Genomic DNA, 22,709 nt, shown 5'->3' with positions numbered 1-22,709 from the left:
AGTAGAATGAAATTACTTGAGGTTCTAAAGATTTAAAAAGCGAACTCATTTTGCTGCACTAAGGAAATGCTACTGATCAGGCTTTCTGTGTCCCTTTTTTCTAGGCTAGAAAATATTAACCCTGAAGAAAATGACATGGTAAGCCATTCTCTGAGGAGATTTCTTGATGTCAGTCTTATATCTTAGAGGCTTAAGTTCAATTGAGTGGGTTTCAAGAACTAAGATGTGGGAAAAAGAAGAATTGACACACTAATAATGTACATCTTTGCTGCAATATGAAAATTCAATAACTTCACTCAGTCAATTTACAATTCACATGTGCCTATTAATTAAAACCCTATATTAAATAAAATATATTAAAACTTCATGTCTGACTAACATATAATGCTGTTGGTAGACATTACAGGAATTACTGAACAGAATAAACAATGCAGACACAGGGCTAGCTATACAGAAGAATGGAGCTATAATTGTGGATCGAATACACAGGACCAAGGAACGTAAAAAGAAAATAACAGCTGAGGAAATGAATGCAGTGATAGAAGAAAGGGATGCTGCTTTGTCTGAAGTAAGTCTCCACAAGTCTATAAAAGTATTTAGTGCCCAAATTCCCCCTCTTTATCTTTGGGGAAGCACAGTCTTCAATGTATTTTGCAGCATTCCCTCTAAGCTGTATGGTGTGCGTGACAGTGCAGGCGTGCTCATGCCACACTGCCAGGTGCGCCTGCGTGCCCGCACACACCATGCGCCTTAGAGGGAATGCTGGTATTTTGCCTTTTGAAAGTTCACTTTTTCTTACAGAATGCCAGAAGAGTACACAATGATTATGCATCTCAGGAATGCTATTGAAAATGTCCTTGCATTTTGCAAACAACTTTGAAAGATATTGATGTATATAAAAAACTACCAAAGGTTCAACTATGCGCCTCACTGTGATACAGGGTCCAACAGATCTGTAAAGTATTAGAAAGTGGAAAACTACAGAAATAGGTGATGATTCTGTCCCATAAAAACCTTCAAAGATGAACAGATTCCCCCCCACAAAGACTCTACATTTAGGAACAGACATGTGTGTTCTCCTTGGTAGTCTCTCACTTTTCAGTGTCTTAATCTCTTTCCCCTCCCCCCAACAGAAGCTTATGGTACTTCACAACACTTGACTCCTTCTGTCTCCCAACCTCCACATAAACGTTATCCCCCATCCCTGAAGAAAGAAGAGAGCTTCAGCTCTTCACTTTCTTCAGAGTTCTGACTGTCTGTGGTGGAGCACCTCCAGTGCCTGCCACTTTAAGGACTGGAGCGGGCAGTTGGCAGGTGCTTGATGAGCGTGGCCATTTTAGAGCTCCGCTCTCAGGGCTGGAGGCAGTAGTCTGCTGCTAGCAGCTCAGCAGGCAACATCTAGCTGAGCTGCTTGGAACATCCTTGGAGGTAAGGGCAGGAGCTGTGGGGACGGTAAGGAGGCTCCTGATCCTGGGCATGACCTGAAACTGCACCCTGCTGGGGAAGGGTGGCCTGGCGGGGCTGTTTGTGATGGAGCAGCCCCCAAGAAATGCCAGGCCAGTGACCTCCCCAGTGAAAGGTGGGTAGGGGCACCTTAGCCCCAGCCCCCACCATTCGGTGGGTAGAGTAGCAAGGGCCAGGCATGGCTGTGGCCACCTGAGCCCCACAGGGTTGTAAGACCCCGGAGGTCCCAGTGTGAAGGAGCTATAGTGTGGCCCCAGTGTGAGGGGGCAGGAGAGTGGCCCGCACAGAGTAGGGGGTGCCTTTGCAACTTGAAGGACTGTGCATGATGGGGTGTAGAGTAGGGCCTGCCCAGGGGCTAGACCTGAAGAGCTGCACCAAGAGGTGCCTAGAGAAAGGTTGCCTGGGGGGCAAAGTGAAGGACTGCACAAGGGCCAGCGCCGCAAGATCAGTGAAGTGTCAAGAGTGAGCCCTAGGGAGAGGGCATGAGTGAAAGGCCCTAGTAAGAGGACAAGAGTGTGAGCCCTTGTGAGCGGGCAACTATAGGGACCAAGGTAAGTCTATGGATGCCTGAGGCCAGATTTGGGCTGGAGGCCAAGTGGTATGGCTCAGTAAGGGAGTGGGGGGAAGTTTGATGATTTTGGATGCCATCTGCGAGGTATGGGCCACATTGTAGAGATGGTATGGAGCCATGGATAGCACCCCCTGGCATTAGGGCATTATAATGGGCGGCCTCCCATTTAGAACACCAGTTTATTTAACCAGCAAGTTGTGGCAGGCAACAATGGGCGTGTTAAGGTTGAAACCCAGCCCTGAGCTTGCTGGCTGTCACATGGTCACTTATGCCTTAGAAAGAGTCGTGCTGGGTTCTAAGGCCAGTTTTCTCTGCTCCAGGTCTCAAGTCCTGACTAGACTTCTATGGCAGCCTTAGTCCTAAATAATGCTGATATGCTTCCTCCTGCATTAGATGTCAGGGCAAAAAATCCTTTGCAGTTTATTCTCTTCTGTGGCAAAATTTATTTCCTCTGCATAAAGCCAGAGCAAGCTTCCATAAGTGTTGCAGTCAGTCATGGGAATTAACTAGTTAAAAAATTAAGAAAATGGCTAGCTTTTAACTTTAACTAGTTAAATTTTTCAGCTGTCAACTTTTAACTTTAGTTAAAAAAAAGGTTAACTTAACTTTTTTTTAAGTATAAGTTAAAAGTTTAAAAAAAAATTGAAATCCAGCTTTCCCAGAGTTTTTTCCTGACAGCCACTCTCTAGGACTTGCATGGAACAAGATTTCTTTATTGAAATATTTCTAGGACTTCTTATTTGAGAAACAGAGAGTAGTGTGCCTTCCTATGAGATATGATCTCTTAAGAAGTACAAGTCCCAGAGTTCCTTAGTTCATGCTGGAATTTTCTGTGCATTTGCAGAAGTCAACAGAGCAGCCAGTTGGCTGCAAGAGAGGGAACAAGCAGAGACACTGGTCCTAGTAAGAGTGGGAGCAAGTAGTGAGCAGATGACGACTTTTTAAATTTTAATGAAGATCTGAACCAGGGCCCAAGAAGTTGAGCCATGAATGACGCATGTCCCCAGCGGCTGGAGTGGCAGCCCGGCAGTGGTGAGCAGGGAGCTCCCGCAGACGCTGCTGGCACTGTCGGTAGTGAGGGAGGGGGAAGGGGGTGGTGAGCTCTGACCAGGGGTCAGCGACCACCCATAGGTGCTGCCAGCAGTGTTGGCAGTGGCCAGGGTGATCGTGGACTGCCCACAGACAGCATCGGCAGTGCCAGCGGCGGGGTGATGAGCAATGACTGCCCGCTGGCACCACTGACAGTGTTGGCAGTGCCTTTTTGCAGGGGGTGCACGTGCAGCCACGTGCACCCCCAACACATCATCCCTGTGTTGAGCATTACTTCTCAGCTGTGAGAAACTTAGATGAGATGTCACCTACTATGAAAAAACTGTTCATCCGTTATAACACAAGCATTCCCTCATCTACTCATGTAGAGTGATTGTTCAGTAGTGGGGACTTAGTTTTGTAAGACGGAAGAGGAAAATTGTCAGATGTAAATTTTGAAATGCAGCTTTTGCTGAAGTTCAATAAGCATGTTTAAACCATTTGTGCTAAGCAGCTGAATATTTTTTTTCTCCTTTAAACTGATTTTTCTCATTTCAGTCTAATTTTGATTTTCAGACACTTTCATTATTTCTAATCCAGATGTATTTCATACCCTTTTGTTACCTTTTGAGCAATAAAAATTGTAACAACAGAGGTTTTCTTTGGAAACAGCTTTCATTTGTTACCTGGCTATGAATATCTCCTTTCTATTATTCTGGTATACCTGTATGATGCATTGACTTTTACAAAGTACTTCACATAGAGAGGGTGAGAAGGATCTAATATTACATAGGTATTGGTAAATTGTTATTCTGAAAACTGTATTACAAGTATAACATTGTTTTTAGGTAAAGCAGGGTGAGTTCCAAGTAAACTGCAGTCAAAGTCACGTTATCTGGCACTTTACAAACCAGCATGCTCTATTAACCAGCATGCCAGCTTGTGAGGTAAGAGTAAAACCAGAAGTGCCCACCATGGCACTTCCAGTTTCTCTGAGCCCCCATGGCCCGGGGCAAAGCAGCCTGCGCTGCCAATCTCCACAGCCTGGGACATAGCAGCCTGTGTGAGGCCCCCCTCTCCCTGTCTCTTGGCACACTGATGCAGTGGGAGGGGTAGCGACACAGCGAGAGAGGTGGTGGCCTCAACAGGCAAAGACACCTGTTTGGGCCTCTCAGGTAACTGCTATATTTGGTTATCCGGCACCCCCCATTCCTCATGGGTGCCGGATAACAAATCTTTTGCTGTAACGTGCTTCTGTGGGCTTCTGGAAAAGAAACCCACTCATTGCATTTGAAAATGAAAAATGATGCTAAGAGGCAATTCACCATGTTTCACACATTTCTCACGAATCAACTTAAAAAGAAAGTAGCTAGTTAAAAGTGAACTTACCTTAACTAGTTGGAAGTGGAAATAAGTTAAAAGTTAAATAACTCAACTTAATTTTAAAGGCTGCTAACTTTTAACTTTAACTAGTTACATTTTTCATAAACTTTTCCCATGACTGACTGCAGTAATAGGGGTGCTGAGCACAGCTGCTCTTTGAGTCCAGATAGGAATGCAGTCTTTTAGTGTCTACTGCTAGGTGTCTGGGTCTGCAATAGAAACCACAACTTATCTGTGCTCTTTCCATGGGTAGTTTGCACCACTTAATCTAGGTACACATGCATTTGATGCGCATTATTCTCATCCTGTCCTGTGGCTTGATCCCATGTATCCCATGGCATACAGGCCACTGTTGTTATCTGAGCTACTGCAAGGAGCTTCCTCCACAGCAAACAGGGTGAGTGTAGGCATGTTATGGCTGCTCCAATATTAACTCCAAGTACAATCCCAGCTGTCTGTTTAAAGTATAATGGCAATATTGCCAGAGTAGGTAGATTAAGTTAAATGCCAGCTCTCATCTTCATCCAAAACTAGGATCAAATTTCAGTTTGGTCCTCCCTCAGATACTATCTGTTTTAATGATAAAGGTGCATGGTGGTACAAGAGAAATTTTTGAGGATTGATAAAGTTATAGTGTTATTCTGATGTTGTAGCTGGGATGGTCCAGGAATTATATCAGCAGCAACGATTTCTTTGAGTGATATCTTTTACTGGACCAACTGCATAGTTGACATAGAGAAGTTTTCAGGTCATCCTTTGGTCCAGAGAATTTGGGAATGAATACAGTAGATATTAAAATTGGGGTTTCTTTATTGTTTGGTTTTGTTTTCTTCTTCAACCCCACCCCATTTCAAATGAGGAATAGTAAATATGTTGCAGAATAGACCACCTTTACTTGATTCAGAAGACCTACTGCTGATTTCTGTTTGTGGGGCATATTTAGGTCCACACTTCAACCAGTCTTATTTTCCCCCGTGGTGATGCTCAAGATCATTGAAGTCCTGCATAGGATTTTTTGTTAGTCTCTATATGGATGTGAATATCATCCTGGGGATCTGGGGATGAGGTAGGGTTTTACATAGCAAATGGACATTATTTATAAAATAGTAGAGCACAGTTTACAGATGAACAAAAACTGTAAGCAAGTGAAAAGGATTCCAGGTAGCATTGTAAAAAGTTATTTTGAACAAAGCATAAACATTTGTAAAGGCAACCTCAGGGCATGGTGATACCTTCTAATCACTGTTTGACCATTTTATTTAAATTAGATGAACTTTGCCTGAATATGTTGATATATGTTTCTCCTGCTCTCATCTTTGCCGGGCTCCTGTTTCCTTCAACCATTTGCCATGCCAGAATGTATGTGGTTACGTGATTACATGTTAAAAAAAAGTAGTACACAACATATGTACTGGTGAAAAAACCCAACTGTCCTGCCAAAGGTTTATGGCCTTCAATATTTTTTTTAATTATGGTTGGCTTTTTATCTTTATACAGGACATTGAAAGTTGGGCAACCAGTAAAAGAAAAGAATTCAGCAAAAGAGAAGGATATGCTTGGTATTTTTCTTTTGTTGTTGTTTTGCTTTTCTGTCGCAATATGTTTTCAAATATGTATGGTTCATAAAACCTATTAAGCTATTGGATTTTGGAATTGGAGCAGTATATTTGTGTAGTTTTTTTTTTTTTTAACTTGTATAAAAGTAAACTTCACAGACTCACATTTGTAAGACACTGCTTTTCCAGATAATTAACCAGAAAATTAATAAAAAGTTGGTTATTCCATACACTAATGGGGCAGATGCCAAGAGTACCACAGTATAATAGTTTTCATAGTGCGTTTACATCGATAATTCAAGCGATAGGAACATTTTAGGTAAATTATACTATACTGTCTGTATTTTATACCAAACAGTATTATTCCATTTTATGATCTTTACAATTCATAGCAGTAGGATTTTAAACTAATTACTGTTAATAGAACATATGCATTTTTTAATGATGGTTCATAATGATTTCAGTGTAGATTTTTACTTTGGAAATTTGTGACAAAGAAATTGTTATTCTATTGTTAAGATTGTACAGATATTACAGTGATAACAGAAAGAGGATAGAGGACCAGATGTATTTCAAAACATTGGTATCCTTAGCTTGATAAACCTGAATTACTGAGAGATTTGTGGCCGCTTCAGGTCTTGGTAGCGTCTGCAAGGTAAAGGTAAATGCTTAATTCATTTTAAGTGAGTGCAAGATCACATGTGCACAAAGACTGACCCAAAGCAAGAGTACAGTCACTATTAGATGTATGTAGACTGTGACTGTTCCCTGGAACGCAGCATTTAAGAGTTTGGTGGTGTTGGCTAAAAGCCTTATGAGGTGGTGTGAAGACTACCATCTCTTTTCCACAGCTTAGTATTCTCTGGTGCCAAGACCAGCAATGCCAGTCTTCACTAGCAATGTAGCCAAGTCCCCATGAGCAAAAGCTGCCTGTCAGGTATTAAGGATTTTATATGGGTTTTGTGTCATGAATCTGCACCTACTAACCTCTCTCAGTGAGTGTCTTCACAGTAGTATGCTCTTGAAAATTGATCACAATTTACGTTAAGTAGCAGGAAGATCTTCTGTTGCTGTTGTTAGGACTTCAATTTTTCTCTGTAAGAAGCTATGACATATGGAGGCCATGCAACCTCAATTTACTGAGTTGGTTTCAGTTTAATATTTAATAATGTGCTAAGTGTGCATACACTATAGTAAATTGTGTGTCTTCCGTAAGCATGCAAATACAGGTTATCATCATCTGGTCTTTCAGGTGTGATCCAGGAATATGTTATGGTGGTTATATTGTATAGTTAACATTTAATTTGCCTGGTACAGTACACGTAGCTTGATAATAGTTAACTAGTTATATTTCTTGTCTTTAAATTTTACTTGAATTTTTCACTGGTGAACAAACTAGAAGTGCTACTTCAGTCCTAGGAAAAATTATAGAATAAAGTTCTCTGTGGATCCCAAACACTGAGGAACCCCTGTACCTCCTCTGAGATTTCAAATGTAAACTCAGTGTCTTATTAACAGAAAGATGCGAGTACTATTATTACTCTATCAAGTTGCACGTGTATGTAATCTTAGATCATTCACTACATTGTTGAGCAAATATGCAAACTATTTTTTGTATGTGCAAAAACAAATAAAATGGTATAAACTCAAATATTTGATATTACTTTTAGTATGTATTTTCAAGTGAATAAAAAACAAGCAACTAACGGATGGCTAAACATTGACATCCATCTTACTCCCCCTCCCCCGCCACCAACCCATTAAAAAAAACAACAACAAAAACCCAATATTCGACCATTTGGTTGTAATTTCCAAGGTATATTTTTAGTGAACAAACCCAGGCAGTGTGTAGATCCTGTTAGTTATATGGCTGCTCTTGGAAAAGGAAATAGAGAAAAGATGCCGACTGCTACAAGAATGAAGAAGTCAGTTTCTTGTTTTATGCTCAGATTTGTCTTAACCCATTCAGAGAAATAATCTGTCTATTCAGATGATTGTAACACAGTTCTTCTAAGTTTCTGTTTGTTTACAGTTGAATAACCAAATCAGCTATTGACACACACAATGCTTATAGGCACAATTATGTAATAGTTAAGGGAATTAGTTACCAGCAGGAGGCAATATGGTGTAATGCCTCAAAGCAGCAGCAGGCTAGCAACCATTTTACACCTTCTGGACTGGAATGTTAATGTGTTTAAAAAGTTGGCAGCTGAAACTGACTTGCATTGAGTAAATCATATCCCTTTTTCTTCTCCCAAAAGGGAAGAAAAATGCAATTTTTGTTAGTAAACCTTGAGGAAGGTGGTTTTAAAAGGAGGCCAGGAGTGTGGATAATACTACAGAGTACATAGCGCAGAAGATCATGTATTTACTGTGTCCTAATTTTTCCTGTAGAAATATTTTATAATCAGGAACAGACTGCTGTTATACAAATTTTAAGTATTAAAAGGTATAGAATTTGTCAAAGAAGAAAAGCAATAGTTTCATGGCCAGTGTGGTATTGTGTCTCTAATACCCTGGACTGAAGCAATAATGTAATTGGCAAGTGAACCTGGTTTTACAGCTTTGAGTAGTTTGATCACATCCTGTTGTGCAGGAACATGCTTATGACTGTTCATGTAAAAAAGATTGGCATGCTCCCAGTTGCTCATCTGAAACAAGTTGAAAGCACCCTTTTTCATTTCAAGGCACTGTTTGGCAACAGATGCCACTGTGGCAGTTGAAAGTAAGGACTGGAAGCAGCATGCTTGATTGCCCACTGTTATCAGTTTCAACTAATGACTAATAACTGATAAATGTCAGTAGTCACAATGAGACAGTGTCATACTAACCTTTTTTAGGCTGTTCTCAAACCATTTCTCTGCTTTTACACCAAATGTGCTGCACAGCTTAGTTTTCTCTGTGATTCGTGGAGCATTCAAGCATTCTCACCACATGCGAGGGAACATTTCTCATTTAAGGGTTACACCTGTAAGCTGCACCAAATTTGGGAACAACAACAAAGTGGTTAGATGAAAAGAATTAGAACTCTGGAATTTAAACTTGGGGATTCTGTGTTTTTATTTAAAGGGCAGCAATATTGCATGACCACACTAGTAAAAGCATGCTATGAAATCTTTGCTATAAAATCTTAAAATGCTTTTATAAAATGAATCTTTCAAATTAGCATTTGTTTTTGCACTGGTTTCCTCTTATTCCCTCCCCCCTTCTCTAAAGGCCAATTCACCGAGTTCACTGTGCTAGGATGGGCAATAGCATAACAGAAAGAACATCTGATAGTGATATAGTTGCTGTGCTAAGACACTGTACCTTCTACTGCTCTTCCTGCTTCCTCTAATATTTGTTGGGAGTTAGGAGAAGAAAGGCAGAGCGCAGTAATCACAGTTTATGACTTGGGGTGGTAGAGGTCTTTATGCTGGTTTGTAGCTAATTTGAGTAACTTTTGGACAATCCTGATTTGTTCTCCCAAATTCTCTTGGCAACAGCAAATTCTCATTTTTGCCTTTATTTCTTGTGCTTTTCTCTGATTGGTAACAGATGAAAGGGTCAGCATAAGCTCATAGATTCAGCCTACAAGATTACCCTTGTGCTATGCTGAAATTGTTAGTGAGCCCCATTTAAAGCAGGGGGGAATAAGTGCTCATTTAAAAGCTGAAGAGAGAGAGGTAGCCATCTTAGCCAGAAACTGGGGAAAAGGCAAGGCGCAGTTGGACTTTATAGCCCTGGGGTGGCCAACCTGCAGCCTGAGCATCACAAGTGACACAGGCAGACTCCCTGTGTGACGCATAAGATCAGGCAGCACAGCAGCAGATAAGGCAAGAAGTAGAAGACACAAGGAGATCAGGCAGGAGCACAAAGTAGGGAGTACAAGGGAAAGCAATAGATTGAGCAGAGGAAAGGGATTGGAGTAGCACTTGGGGAGGGTGCAGGGCAAATTTGTGACACACTTTCCAAAAAAGTTTTCCCCCTCTTATAGATCTGTGGTGCTCAAACTTTTGGCCCCATGGACCAGGCAAGTAGTGCAGGGCCAATTTCTTGTCCAGATCAGGCTTCATGTGCCAGGGTTGAGCCCTGGGGCCTAGTCCAGGTCCTACATGCCGGGATTGGGCCTGACCCCGCGTGCTGGAACTAGAGCAGGACCCAAGGCTCCCCATGCGTTCAGAAATTTGGCAGCTGGGGAGCAGTGGCACCCCTCCCCTGCTGTCAAATTTCTGGACCCATAAGGAGCCCCCATTGACTGAATGACACAGGGCCAGGTGGTGGTGGGGGAGGGAGGTGTTGATCTGACCCATGGGCCAGGAGGTTGAGCATCCTCATTATAGATGATAAGCATCCCTGAATTAGTTAATCTATAAGGTGCAACTCTTCTCTGCTTTGTCTCCAAAAAGCTGAGGTTTAACTCGGAACAGTATTGTGGCAGGGTACATCAAGGGAGGTGGCATTTGCACTCGAGTTGTCAGTCTCCATTTCAGCCTTAGGAAAACCATCCTAATCTCTTCATTTTGGAAGCCAAGCACAGAAACTGTACAGCAGAAGCCCATTAAAGAAGTGACCAAAAAAGTGAAGTCCAATTACGTGACTAGTGGTATTATTTTTCTTTCAGTTCTGTTCCATTGAGTTGATAGGGTAAATGCTTTTAGCATTGTCATATTTGCTTACTCTGTACATCTAGCCACTTTAAGAAATTGCTTGCACAAATTCACCAAATCTCATGTTTTGGAGAGAGCTGACCAGAAAAACCGCCTTATTTTGTCTGCTGGTTCTGAAAGGAAGTTAATTAAGCTAAACAAGTCTAGTTGGCTGGGAGAGTTTAGAAGCTGTGAGGTACAGAATAACCTCTTCCCATACATGTCCATTTGAACTTTTTGGAATGACATGGGGAAAGCACTGTCCACCAGGATCTTACAAAAGAGCTGGTTGACCACCACCTGATTTAAGATTCTACTTTTTGAAGGGTAGTTATGTAGGTGACGTTAGGAAGAAGAAATGAATGAAAACTTCTCAATTCTTATACCATATTTTCGTATATACAATACACACCTTTCTCTCCCAAAATAGCTGCTGGAAATCTCAGTGTGCATTATATGTGTGAAATGTTCTGTTACAGGCAAAAGTGAAAGTAAATCTGCATGCGAGTTGCTAGGAGCTGAACAGTGAGCAGGCTGTGCTCTCTAGCTACTGCCACTTAGTTACTTAATGTAAAGAAAGATCTCTTTTGTTGTTGTTGTTCATTATGCCTTTCAATAATAAGGTACATATTATATTCTGGGGTGTGGTGAATACGAGAAAATATGGTATATGTTTGGCTTGCTTAATTATGGTACTTATAAGTAAGGCTTACAGCTGCCTGAATATTTCTTAGAGCAGTGGTTCTCAAGCTTTTTATACTCGAGGTACCACTTTGAAAATGCCAGCTCCTAGTTTTTACTTGCTTCTTGACTACAGAAAAATAATAATGCAATTTATTTTGTTGCAAAGAACTTAAGTCACAACAGGTCAGTTTTGGATGCTATGGATTCTTATTTGAAATCTCCAAGTTTAGCTTGTGAATCGTGTTTGAACACCTACCAGTGCTAATATTGTGTGGCACCCTGTGACACTCTTGAAAGGTTCTCAAAGCACCCCAGGGTGTTGTTGTATCCTGGTTGAAATTCACGGTCTTAAAATGTGTTAGTTCATCCCTGGATCTTTCCTAAATTGTGAGTGACATTGTATCAGACAACAGCTGGGAAAAAATGTAAAGGCTATCTTTTTCAAACTGTCAGTGGTAACCAACTAGTGTTTTATAGTAAAAACCTCACTGGACATTGTACTCTCTCAATCTTGAGTCAGATATGATGATTCACCTATAAAACTCTCACCCCTAAAAAGAATAATGTTTGTTTTAATTTTCATTTCCGTGCTCTGTGATATTATTTAATGATTGCATGTAGTTCGGATTTCCCTGTTGAAATAGTAAGGGAAGAAAAAAAAGTCCATTCAGAGAGAAGTAAGAGGTAGTCAACAAAGATCTGAGGAGATCTTGTTGTTGGAATATATTAACCCTAGCCACTCAGTTTGAAGTAACATATTCTGTGATTTCTGTATAGGCCAGTGTTGGGTGTTTCTAGGTAAAACTTCCAGTAATTCGGTGGGGTTAAGATTTCACTTGGTAAAAGTCAATGTTGCTCTTTCACTGTTCCTAATTTTACTGCTGAAGTGGTGTTGACTGGTTTCACAGGGTGCAGTTTTCCTGAGCTGCTGAACAGGTCAGCTTACAGGCAGATAGGCACCCAGAGCACCTGCCACACAAGGGCAGCTTCCGGTTGCCACCACACTGCACAACTGTGATGACAATTGTGATTGCACAGCTGTGGTGGCAGCCATTTATTTCAATTTTGTCCCACTTACTCCTTCCCTCTCCCTCCTCCCCCATGCAGGCAATGCCTAGGGCAGCTACCTCCCTTACCTAATCAGTGGTGTAATTAGGCAGGGTAATTGCAGGAATGGGAGTAGAGGATCCTGAAGGAGTTCCTAGTCTAACTTTAAGAAGGTCTCATAATACATTTCTCTGTTTAGTCTATGAATGCTAAATATGAGTAAATATGTAAATGTGAATGCAAAATTTCCTTCAGAAGAAGGATTAAAATTTGTCTTTTTGAACTTCTGAAGCAAATTTTTAATTAATATTGCATTTTCTCCATTGTAATGTCACAAGCTTTTGGCTGAATGCTGCCCTGAGATGCATCATTGTTTGCATTGTTAAATCACCTGTTGTTCTTGTGCAAACAGTGTCTTGTGTAGAACTTACAAGATACATGTCTGCATAGTATTTGAGGGCATGATCAAGTCGTATATCTTTAACTATAAGCTTTAATGAATTTTCAACTGGAGCATTCATCTTTTCTTCAACACATAAGAATCTCTCCCCCCTTTGAAAATGACAGTAAATTTGCATGCAAGCTTGTTTGATTAATTGCTATTTGACTCATCTATCATAGTGCTAAGCTCTAGGTTCACACAGCTCAGACTCCCCAACCACTTTCTAGAATTAATTTAAATATTTAATGTCAAAACCTTGGGATGAAACAGGAAAAAAAAATGGTTTAAATTATTATTGGCAGCCTCTTTCAGGAGTGACAACTTATAGAAGATATTTTCCATGTATTATAAACAACAGTATTTGATTTGAGAACAGAAGGGTACTCTCTGTGGATGTAGCAAGTCATATTGGTGCCTGAAATGTATGTTTTGAGGTGTTGGAAAGAATGTTTGCACTGTACTTTGACAATGTGGAATGCTATGTTTGTGCAGTGTTGGGCCACATTCTGATTTGCCAACTCAGTACTTAAAAATCCTATTGACTTTAATAGAAACGTTACCTGTTACAGGACCTCAAATTTTGACTTAAAAGTTATTTATTGGGTAAATCTGTCCTATTACAATCTGTTTACTTAAGCAACACATTGAAAGAATGTGTTCAGGAACTGACATTGTTATTCTAGATTTTGATACTCTCTTGTATTTCTGTCCATGGCTCTTAAACAGTCATTTTAATCATAATTTACCAATGTAGTACATATATTGAATTTCAGTAAGCTTTGCAAAGTCTTAGACATGTTATGACCATGGAAATTCAAACAGAGTTGCTGAGCCAGTAGTCAGGGGCTAAGACCTCACCAGCCCAGCTTTGTCTGTCCCATGAGAATATTGATGAGGAGTCAGGAGAGAAGGGAGAACCTATAGGAACTTCAAGCTGTCACAACCCAAGGGTGTGATTTTTGTTTGTGTGCGCTTCGGCACTGCTGAATTATTTCCCGCCACTCGTAGCTTTCTTTGCAGGGTGCATTTCTTAGTTGCAAAAAGAGAAGTGCCCGCTGCAAGGAGTTCCCGCCATTTGTATTCAAATTTGTGTCCCACTGTTGGCCAGTTCTAAATTATTCCCACATGGCGGCTAGAGATTGGCTTGCTAGCCATATAAGAGGCTTGAGCGGTTTCCGCCCAAGTTGGAGGACTCCACGACTATCAGGAGGAGGAGAACTTCATGTCTTGTGAAGATCTCTAAGCGCTGAGGAGCCTATCGGACCCAGCATGTATCACAAGAAGGCTATAGGGGTCTGATCAGCCTCTCGCCTCTCCCCATCGCCACCTGATCCCTCGACGTACCCTTCCCTGCGCGCAAGTTCCACGGAGCCTAGCAAACTTCGTGTGAGTGAATCCAGAGCTCTACCCGGGTTCGAGTCCTGCAGGTTTATCTTCCTGTCACCGAACCCCATTGCGACATACCCTCATGTTCTGCAGGTTCGAGTTTTGTTTTCTAACTGCACCTCAATTTTCCCTGCCTGCACCGCGACCATCTTCGGTGTAAGTAAAATAATCTTAAATCAACCACTAAGCGTCTGTGCCTAATTCAAGCGTGCCGCCTGTCTTCCCCGACCCGGCGTGTCCGGGCTGCTGGCCACAGCCCGCCGCGCGGAAACCCCCCCCCCGAGGGCCTCGGACCGCTCCCGGCCCGCGCACAAGCTTCTAACAGGGGGACTATAAAACCTCTCTTACTTCCTGTGGGACTTGTCCCAGCAACACCACTCTTGTGTGTGCTCCTCAGACCTTTGCCTTGGTCCTGTCCTGCCTAATCTAAGCCTCACCAGAGTCTCTGGTGTCCCCGTCTGTAGAAGATTTGGTGGGATCCATACCCCCAAGGGTTCTGGAACCAAGGGTGTCTTGGTAGTTCCAGCAAATTGTGAAGAGTAACTGGGCCATGGACAGTCACTGAGTGAGTTATCATAGGCAGGCTGAGGTCACATCAGTTACCTGTTGCAGTCTGAGCTATCAGGCCAAAGATGGAGGCAGTGTAGTAGTCAGGGTGGAAGAGAAAACTGGGAGGTCCAAACAAAGCAGGGGCGGGGACTGTGGTGAAGCTGGGATTGGGTAGAATGTCTCAAAAACATTGAAGACTTGAGTTGTGCGCTCCTAGTTTTTTTGGACATCAACAAGGTGGAAAACCAATTGAGAACTACAGGAAAGCGACTACAAAAAAAAAAAAAAAAAAAAAGAGGTTAAATATGCAGTTAAGAGGTTAAAAAAAAAAAATCTGTGTGAACAGTAAAGAGGAGGAGATTGAGGAAAATCAGAGAGGTAAAAAGAAAAGAATTATAGTATGAAATAAAGCAAAATTTAAGTTGGGTTGAATGTCATGTGCAATTCCTGACACTGAAGTATAATACACAATTGAATATTCTTCCCTGAGAAGTTTTGGAAGCCTCATTGTTGTTAGTCCTTTAAATCTAGATGGGACACAGACTATTTTAGGAATTTTTTTTCTTTTTTTTTTTTTTTTTTTTTTTTTTTTTTTAAATACACTAAAAGGGACAAAGCTAGATAAATCCACATTTCTGTTCCACTTCTAACTTCTTCAAATCTGTCAGTCCTTACCTGGGAAGTCTTGAATCATACATCATGGCTTTTATTTAATCCAGAAGATATTGTAGTAGTTGTCTATTTACAACTTTCACCAAAACAATATATTAAGATGAACAGTAACAGTTATACATATTGGCATAACAACATTCATGTAATTTATAATTTTTGCTGAAGACATACAATGCAATCAAGTAAATTAGTGCTGTTTATGAACTTGTGGGCGTTTTGCTGTGTAGATTGTTGTTTTTTCTCTTGTGTGCCTTTAAACACATTTAGTACTATATGCTATCAGTATGTACAAAATACATTTTAAAATACTTTGAAGAGTTTTTAATTCAAGTTTATAACACGATTACTATATTGAAAGTGTTTTTTAAAACTGTGCAAATTGTAATCTCTTGAGAGACAGAAAGACCCTTAATAAATGGTCATTTTCAAAAGTGATACATCCTTATCCCCTTAAATAGTATAGTCAATAAATAATGTACTCAGCCCCCCTGACGCACAGCCCTCCAGGCTGACTCCCATTCAGCCCTACACTTTGCGGGTCCACACTCTACGCTCCTTATGCTACCGCCTCTAGGGTCTCCGGGATTTCACATCCCTCCTGGGCTCAGGCTCCTACACATGAGCATACCTAGCCCCCTACTCTCACATTTCTACACTACCCGCTCTGGGATCTCACATCCTACCTGGATTCAAGTGGTACTCTGCTTGCCATGCGTGGCCCCACTACTTGCCCAACTACCTCCAAAGTCCACCCAGAGATGAGGGGCTGGGGTTAAAGCACCTCTCTTTGCTTCTCACTGGGGAGGTAACTGGTCTGGCATTTCCTGGGGGCTCCCACACCAGTAGGAGCCCCACCAGGCCACCCATCCCCAGTAGGGTACAGTTTTAGGTCATGCCCAGGACCAAGAGCCTTCTACCTTCTGAGGTTCCTGCTGCAGCTTAGCCAGGCAATGTTTCTACCTGAACTGGTAGCAGCAGACTGGAGCCTTTTATATCACTTGTTCTCAAAATGGCTGCCATAATCAGGCACCTGGTAGCTACCTGATTGTGCCCTTAAAGTGGCAGGCCCCCCAGGGTGCCTGCCACATTCCCAACAGTTTCTACTGTCTTAGTTGGTTTATTTTTTATTTCCTTTAAATTATTTTCTGGAAAACAATTATGCCTTGTTACTGAAATGTATGTGGAATAAGAAAGGGAAGATGAAAGTTTTATACTGCAGTAATTTGTGGGCTCATTTTGTTCATATTAGTTTCATTAGACAGATTCTAAGACCTATATTCCATTCAGCCTCTTGGATATGGGACACTGACTTTTAGGTGTCAGTAGGTGCGTCTACATGAGCACCCAACTGTGCAGTCATTACTGCACAGTCATTTAGTACTAGCAAGTACTAAGTGACTGTGCAGTAACCACTGTTACTGCGCAGTCCCAGTGGTGCATGGGTCATTTCCGACCCTACTGCACAGTAGCATCAATGTCATGGTTCATGCCTGCTTATGCTGTGGTGCCATAGCAATGAGCTACATCGCTGTAACTTACCACTGTAACACAGTGTTGCATGTAAATGTGTCCAGTGGGTGCATCTACATGTGCAAACTCCAGGGCACTTTGAGCCACAATAAACTGCTCTCAGGTATAGCATCAACATGTGTGCCCAGGACAGCAGAAATTTAAGCCAAGGTGAAGCAGGTCCCTGCCTGGTTGGGCTGAATGGGCATAATTTACACCTGTGGTCAGCATCTACATGTGTATTTCAGCACAGTAAACTACTCTGCTGTCAGATAGTACTGTCCCTAACAGCCAGAGGTTGAAAACGTATACGAACAAAATAAGAGCATGCAAAAAGGAGCCTGACTGGCCCAGTAAGGTGAGCACTGCCCTACATTCTGGCTAATGTTCTCTTTTTCCAATACTGTTATTTAATTTTAACCAGTGACTATTTAGTGCAAAATGCATAAACAACACTGGAAACAGGGAGTAGGGGCCACAGACTGGGCCTCTCACCCTCTCAGGATAGTGCCTAACTCAGAGTGATAAAGTCAGACTCCTTCTTGCTCTCCTTCTGGCCACATGAATCTTTCACTTGACTGTCAAGTCATAGGGGTGGACGATGTACTCAGTAGGGCTGTGTGAAACGGGTGTGTTTCAGTTTGGTTTCAGATTCAGCCATCTCGGAGGACAGTGATTCGTTTCGGTGTTTCAGATCACTGTCCTATTACATTTCAGTCGAATCTGTTTCAGAGAATCTCCTCTGAATCTGTTTCAAATGGGCTGCAAGGGAAGCTTCACACAGCTAGGCAGGGCTTGGGGACCCAGCTGAGAGCAGGACAGGGTTGTGGGTGGCTCATCCAGGAGAGGGGGAGGGCCACTGCCCTCCGTGCAGACACGGATCTCTGATCCCTGTCACTCCAAGTCGCTGGGCAGGGAAGCAGCACAGAGTGGCGAGCAAGCCTGCTTGTCCTTGCTGCATGACTCAGCTCCACCGGGAGCAGAGATCTGCACTGAGGGGTTCTCCTCACTGCTGCTGCCTGCCCTGTGCTGCCCCAGTGATGTGGGGCTGTGTGGGGTGGGTGGCAGCAGTGGCAAGGAGAGCCCAGCATGGAGCTCTGCTCCCTGTGGAGCCAGGTCATGCAGCAGGGCAGTGCTGGTCTCTGCCATGTGACCTGGCTCCGCAGAGAGCAGAGATCCAGGGCTGCACAGGGTGGGCAGAGGCAGGGAGGAGTCCTTGGCTCGGATCTCTGCTCCCTGCGGAGCCAGGTCGCGTGGCAGGAATTCCCCAGCTCTGATCATTTCCCCTAGCTCTTCCTGGGGGACACAGGCCCCCAGATCTGCGCACGGGGTTTCAGCAGGCTGCCGCTGCAGGCTGAGGCCAGTGGCAGCACTTCAGTCTTCTCAGCGTTCAGCTCAGGCTGTGCTGAGCAGCTGCCGCTGGCTCCAGGCTGCGGCAGCCTGCTGAAACCCCATGCGCAGATCGGGCGTCCATGCCCCCTGGGAAGATCTGGGGAAATGATCAGAGACCTGGAGAATCAAACTGGGAACTAGATGTCAATATCAGAGCAGTCCTTAACACCCTTTTCCCCCTCCCTCTTCTTAGTTTTTATTTGCCTGTAAGCCTGACTCTGAAACTCCAAAATTCTCCGAAACGCATCAGAACCTTCCATTTCAATTTGGATTTGGTGTTTTGGGCACCAAAATGGCCCGAAACACCTCTGAAACAAAGTGGCTGCCAAAAGTTCACACAGCCCTAGTACTCAGCCCTGAGCATATTTTTGGGAAGTGGGAAATAAGGATTTAAACCACTGAGGCTGAGAGGTACCTAGAATCCAGATCTTCCATGTCCTGGGCAAGTGCCTTAGCTGTGGTGCTACTGGGTAAAAATCAGGCTTCTCTGCTGCCACCCCCACCACCATTGATGCCAGTCCCAGTCTGTCAGCTAGACATCTTCATTTGGGTCCTGACATGATAGGGGTCCCTAAAGCTAACCATTGAGAGAATGGAGAGTTATTAGTTTCCAGAGGGAAATCCTGTTCTGGCCTGTGGGAGGAGGAGCCTATAAGGCAGCCAGTTCTGGGATTCTACAGGTCAGAATAGCATCCATTTCTTAAGATGCATTAGGCTGCCTGGTGAAAGAGCAGGAGAACTGTGTGTCTCCCTGGGTACAATAGGATCACTCTCCTGAACTTAAATACATGGGATGAGCAGAGGTTAAATCCTTAGACATCAAGTAGGTAGGATAGTATCTAGGCTTAAGATGCCCTTGGTTTAGGTATTTTTTCCTTGTCATCTTCATAAAATGGTGAATTATTTTTTGTATCCCAGAAAGGGATTGCAAAGAAGCTTTTGTTAATACTGGTTATAAAATAATGGCCTCCACTCCCTCTGACTGAAAGAAGCTGACGTTTTGGTGCCTAGGTCAGGAGTAAGAATCCTTTTGCCTTTTGTAGGTTGCCTCCTTTATCTCTTTGGCTTTTACAATCCAAGTACTTTTTCAGTCTAAAAGCATTTTCTGAACCTCACTTCTAAAAGTGATGATGAGAATGTGATAGGACTCTTGAGATGGCATAGGGAGACTTAATTTAAATCATTCTGCAAAACCAATCTAATAAATCTCATTGTGAAATAATGATTTTTATCAGCAACTTCTCAGAAGAAATTCCAAAAGTTTGTATTCATTAATCCCAATGTTTTTAAACTAATACTCAGGCTATTCTTCTTTGCACTGTGGGACTAAATTACATTTAAGCAGCATATGTCTCTCTCATTACACTTTCTTTTTATGTCCTGCATACTGTCCTCTGATATCCAGACACTTCTCACCAGTGGTCACACATTTATCCATTGTGTTTGTTTTGGCAGACAGACCTACCACTTTGCTTTCAGGGGATATCATAACATTCTGTCAGCTTTCTGTTTTGCTTTAAAATTTCATCAGTTCACCCTCTACTTAGGGTGCCTTTCCCTGTACACACAAGTGGAGCAATTGCCTGAAAATTTCAACTGGGTGCAGATGATATTGGTAGTTGCACATAATGTGGGTTGCACTTCAAAGAAATGATCTGAGCTGCTTTTAGTGAAGCAGGAAGCAGACATACTTAAAACTTAAGTTGCCCAAAATCTTATCTTTTTGGAGGTAACGGTCAGTTTCCATTCCAAGATGGATGGTTTTGTGTTTGGAATGCTCTTAAGCCTCCACTAGTCTGGGTTGCTTAGACTCATTGCCAAAGTATAAGAGGAAACCCCCTTATTACAAAAGCCAAAAATTCTAGATAATTTACTAATACAATTGGAAGTCCTTTTGTTTAACCCAAAAACCCATGATACATGTCCATTTGTATGAAATATATATTTCACTATTGTTTAAGTTGAGCAGACCATTCTTTTTTTAATCTGTATTCTCAATTTAGCATGATTTTGGCATACATTTCTTTTTTTTTCTTCTTTGCTATATAGCTGATTTGGGTGTGAATTTGATAAAATTTCACAAAATATCTGTAATTTAAATATTTCAATTCTACTTTTGGCCAGATCTTGATAAGGAAAAATCGCAACCACGAGTAAAGGAAAGAAGCTGATTTCATAAGCTTTGGGGGTTTATAATTGCATGCATACAAATAAGCTTTCACTTAGGCTAGTATGGACATTCAAAACTTGTGAGGCGGACTTGATTTAAGTTATGTGGCTTTCTGTAAGTGGCATAGTTTAAGTTGGTAGCAAACCAAACACACATTCACTCTTTGGTGGCAGGGAGCAAATCTTAGACCTGGTTCCTGGTTCTTCCATTTTTAAACCAGTCCATGTGTGCCAAACTTCTTTTCTATTATGAGTATAGACCAGTTTCTGATAATTTTATCAGTAAAAGTATAATGTCTGGCCTTAATGGAATTAAATTCTTGACCAGTGTAGCATGTAAAGTAGTTTCTGTTTTGTTTGGGGGTAGGATGTAATGGTGCAGTAAGAATAAAGTTCCAGCTGCTCTTGAGTTCATTTATTTATTCTAGAAGTATCTCTTGCTATAGTTAGTTAGGGCCACTGAAACTTTCTTCTCTTGTGCTCCTAGTTGTGTCTTAGTTTCCAGTGTCCTGTGTAGTTTAAAGTAGCTTTTATTAGGATTTAAATAGGTTTGGGGAATGCACATTACACAACAAGAAATTTGAAAACAGGCTCTTAAGCAATTGACAGCTCAATTGAGAGTACAGTATTTATCAGAGCAAACAGATAGTGTGTACCATAAAGAAGCACTTCCAATCCCATGATTACAATAACTGAACAAGATTAATACTCTGGCTATCACACAGTGATCCCTGATACTTGTTTCCTGAACTAATGTGGTCGTATTTAAAAAAAGGACAACAAGCATTCCTGTCCTTTTGTGCAGTAACTGCCAACTTAACATTTAGGCAATAGTCTTGTTTGCATATGGATTTCAAGAAAATCCATTGAAGCTTATTTGAAAACCAGCTCATTAGAATGACAGATTGTTTACAGAATTTTGTTTTCCTGTCCATCAACTTACATTTGTTGCATTCCATAAAACAAGGTTACTGTTGTATAAATCAGTATATATCAGCAGCCAAATGCCTTGCAATGAATCAAAAAATCAGAATTTTCATTACCAAAAATAGTTCAAAAAGAGAACACATGAGGCTGGATATTTGCTCCTACATAACTGAAATGTCTGTAGAGAAAAGGCCAGTCTGGAAATGTATTGCTTAGCCAACAGTTTAAAGCTGTGGTTACTACTTTTTCAGATAACCTCACCAGTTCACCAGGCTAAAAAGTCAGGTATCCCAGTCAATGTTCACTGCTACCCTTCAATTATGTGTGTGCTTCTGAACAACACTCTTGTAGGTTACTTAACTTTTTCTAGGGCTAGGGGTAGATAAGAGTGATTAGTAGCTATCTGTAAAAGGGGGATGTATGTGTCAGATGGTTGACAAGCTGCTTCCTGGCCACAAGCCAGTTGGTTGCAGTGAAACCAGTTCCTCTGCTAAGTAGCCAACATAATATGTGTCCATAAGAAGCAGTAGCTAAACATCAGATAGTCTAGTTGACTGAGCATGGTATTGAGAGCAAGGGTGTTGGACAGATTAATTCCAGCTTCATCATGGATTCCTTAGACTTAATTAAACTACTCAATTTCTCACTCAGTTTTTTTAGAATACTACTGTTAATCTATCTACTAACTTCAGAAAGGAGATTAGTTAATAACACACTGTTGAATTATGTGTTCAAAGAGAGAGTTAGGAGAAGGAGACAGTTTAACAAATGGAACATCTATGGCAGTGGTTCTCAACTTCCTTAAACTCAAGTCACCCTTCGGAAACTGCCAGCTTTTAGTTTTCACTTGTTTTTTACTATAGAAAGCCAACAGAGCAATTCTTCTGTTACAGTGAACACAGAAAGACCACAGTGGTTCAGAAATGTTTCTAACACTGGCTTCCTATTTGAAATATCTGGATATATCCCATGAATCATATTTGTGTGAACCATGGCACCCTGGTTGAGAATTACTGATCCATGGAGATCGAGAACAACAGAGAAACCATAGAAGTATAGACATTACAATGTGGGAGAAAGCAGTGAGAAGGATGATCTGGGTTTTCTGTTTCCCATGGAAAAACAGAGAAAACTATGGGTTTCCTGGTTTTATCAGAGAAAATGCGGATTTCCCCTTTTAGCAGGGAAACCTGCAGATTTCCTGCTTTTGCCAAGAAATCTGCAGGCTGGCTGAGTTCTAACCTGCAAGAACTGATTGGAAAAATGGAGGGAAAGTCTCAGCCCTGCCTGGAGGGGGGGGG

At 41.8% G+C, this 22,709-nt stretch overlaps 1 protein-coding gene and 1 long non-coding RNA gene across 10 annotated transcripts in view; one reads left to right on the top strand and one right to left on the bottom strand.

Annotated features, from left to right (window-relative positions):
- The window catches only part of MIPOL1 (mirror-image polydactyly 1), a 357,774-nt gene that overhangs the window by 146,087 nt on the left and 188,978 nt on the right, over nt 1-22,709 (top strand). For all 8 annotated transcript variants that reach the window (XM_025201449.1, XM_025201452.1, XM_025201472.1 and 5 more), the window contains 2 exons: nt 105-138; nt 398-568. In XM_025201449.1, the coding sequence (XP_025057234.1) occupies nt 105-138; nt 398-568 (205 nt within the window). The remainder of the gene's footprint in view (nt 1-104; nt 139-397; nt 569-22,709) is intronic.
- Nucleotides 6,325-16,380, bottom strand: LOC102380465. Of its 2 annotated transcripts, none has more exons than XR_322843.2 (4): nt 16,329-16,380; nt 14,794-15,009; nt 8,835-8,978; nt 6,325-6,651 (listed from the first exon to the last, which is right to left on the bottom strand). It is a non-coding gene; the product is annotated as an uncharacterized LOC102380465 (long non-coding RNA). The 2 variants fall into 2 exon arrangements; XR_322842.1 differs by lacking the exon at nt 6,325-6,651 and adding an exon at nt 7,068-7,108.

Source organism: Alligator sinensis, unplaced genomic scaffold, assembly GCF_000455745.1.
Source record: "Alligator sinensis unplaced genomic scaffold, ASM45574v1 scaffold280_1, whole genome shotgun sequence".
NCBI classification, from domain to species: Eukaryota; Metazoa; Chordata; order Crocodylia; family Alligatoridae; genus Alligator; species Alligator sinensis.
This window is presented reverse-complemented; position numbering and strand designations above follow the sequence as displayed.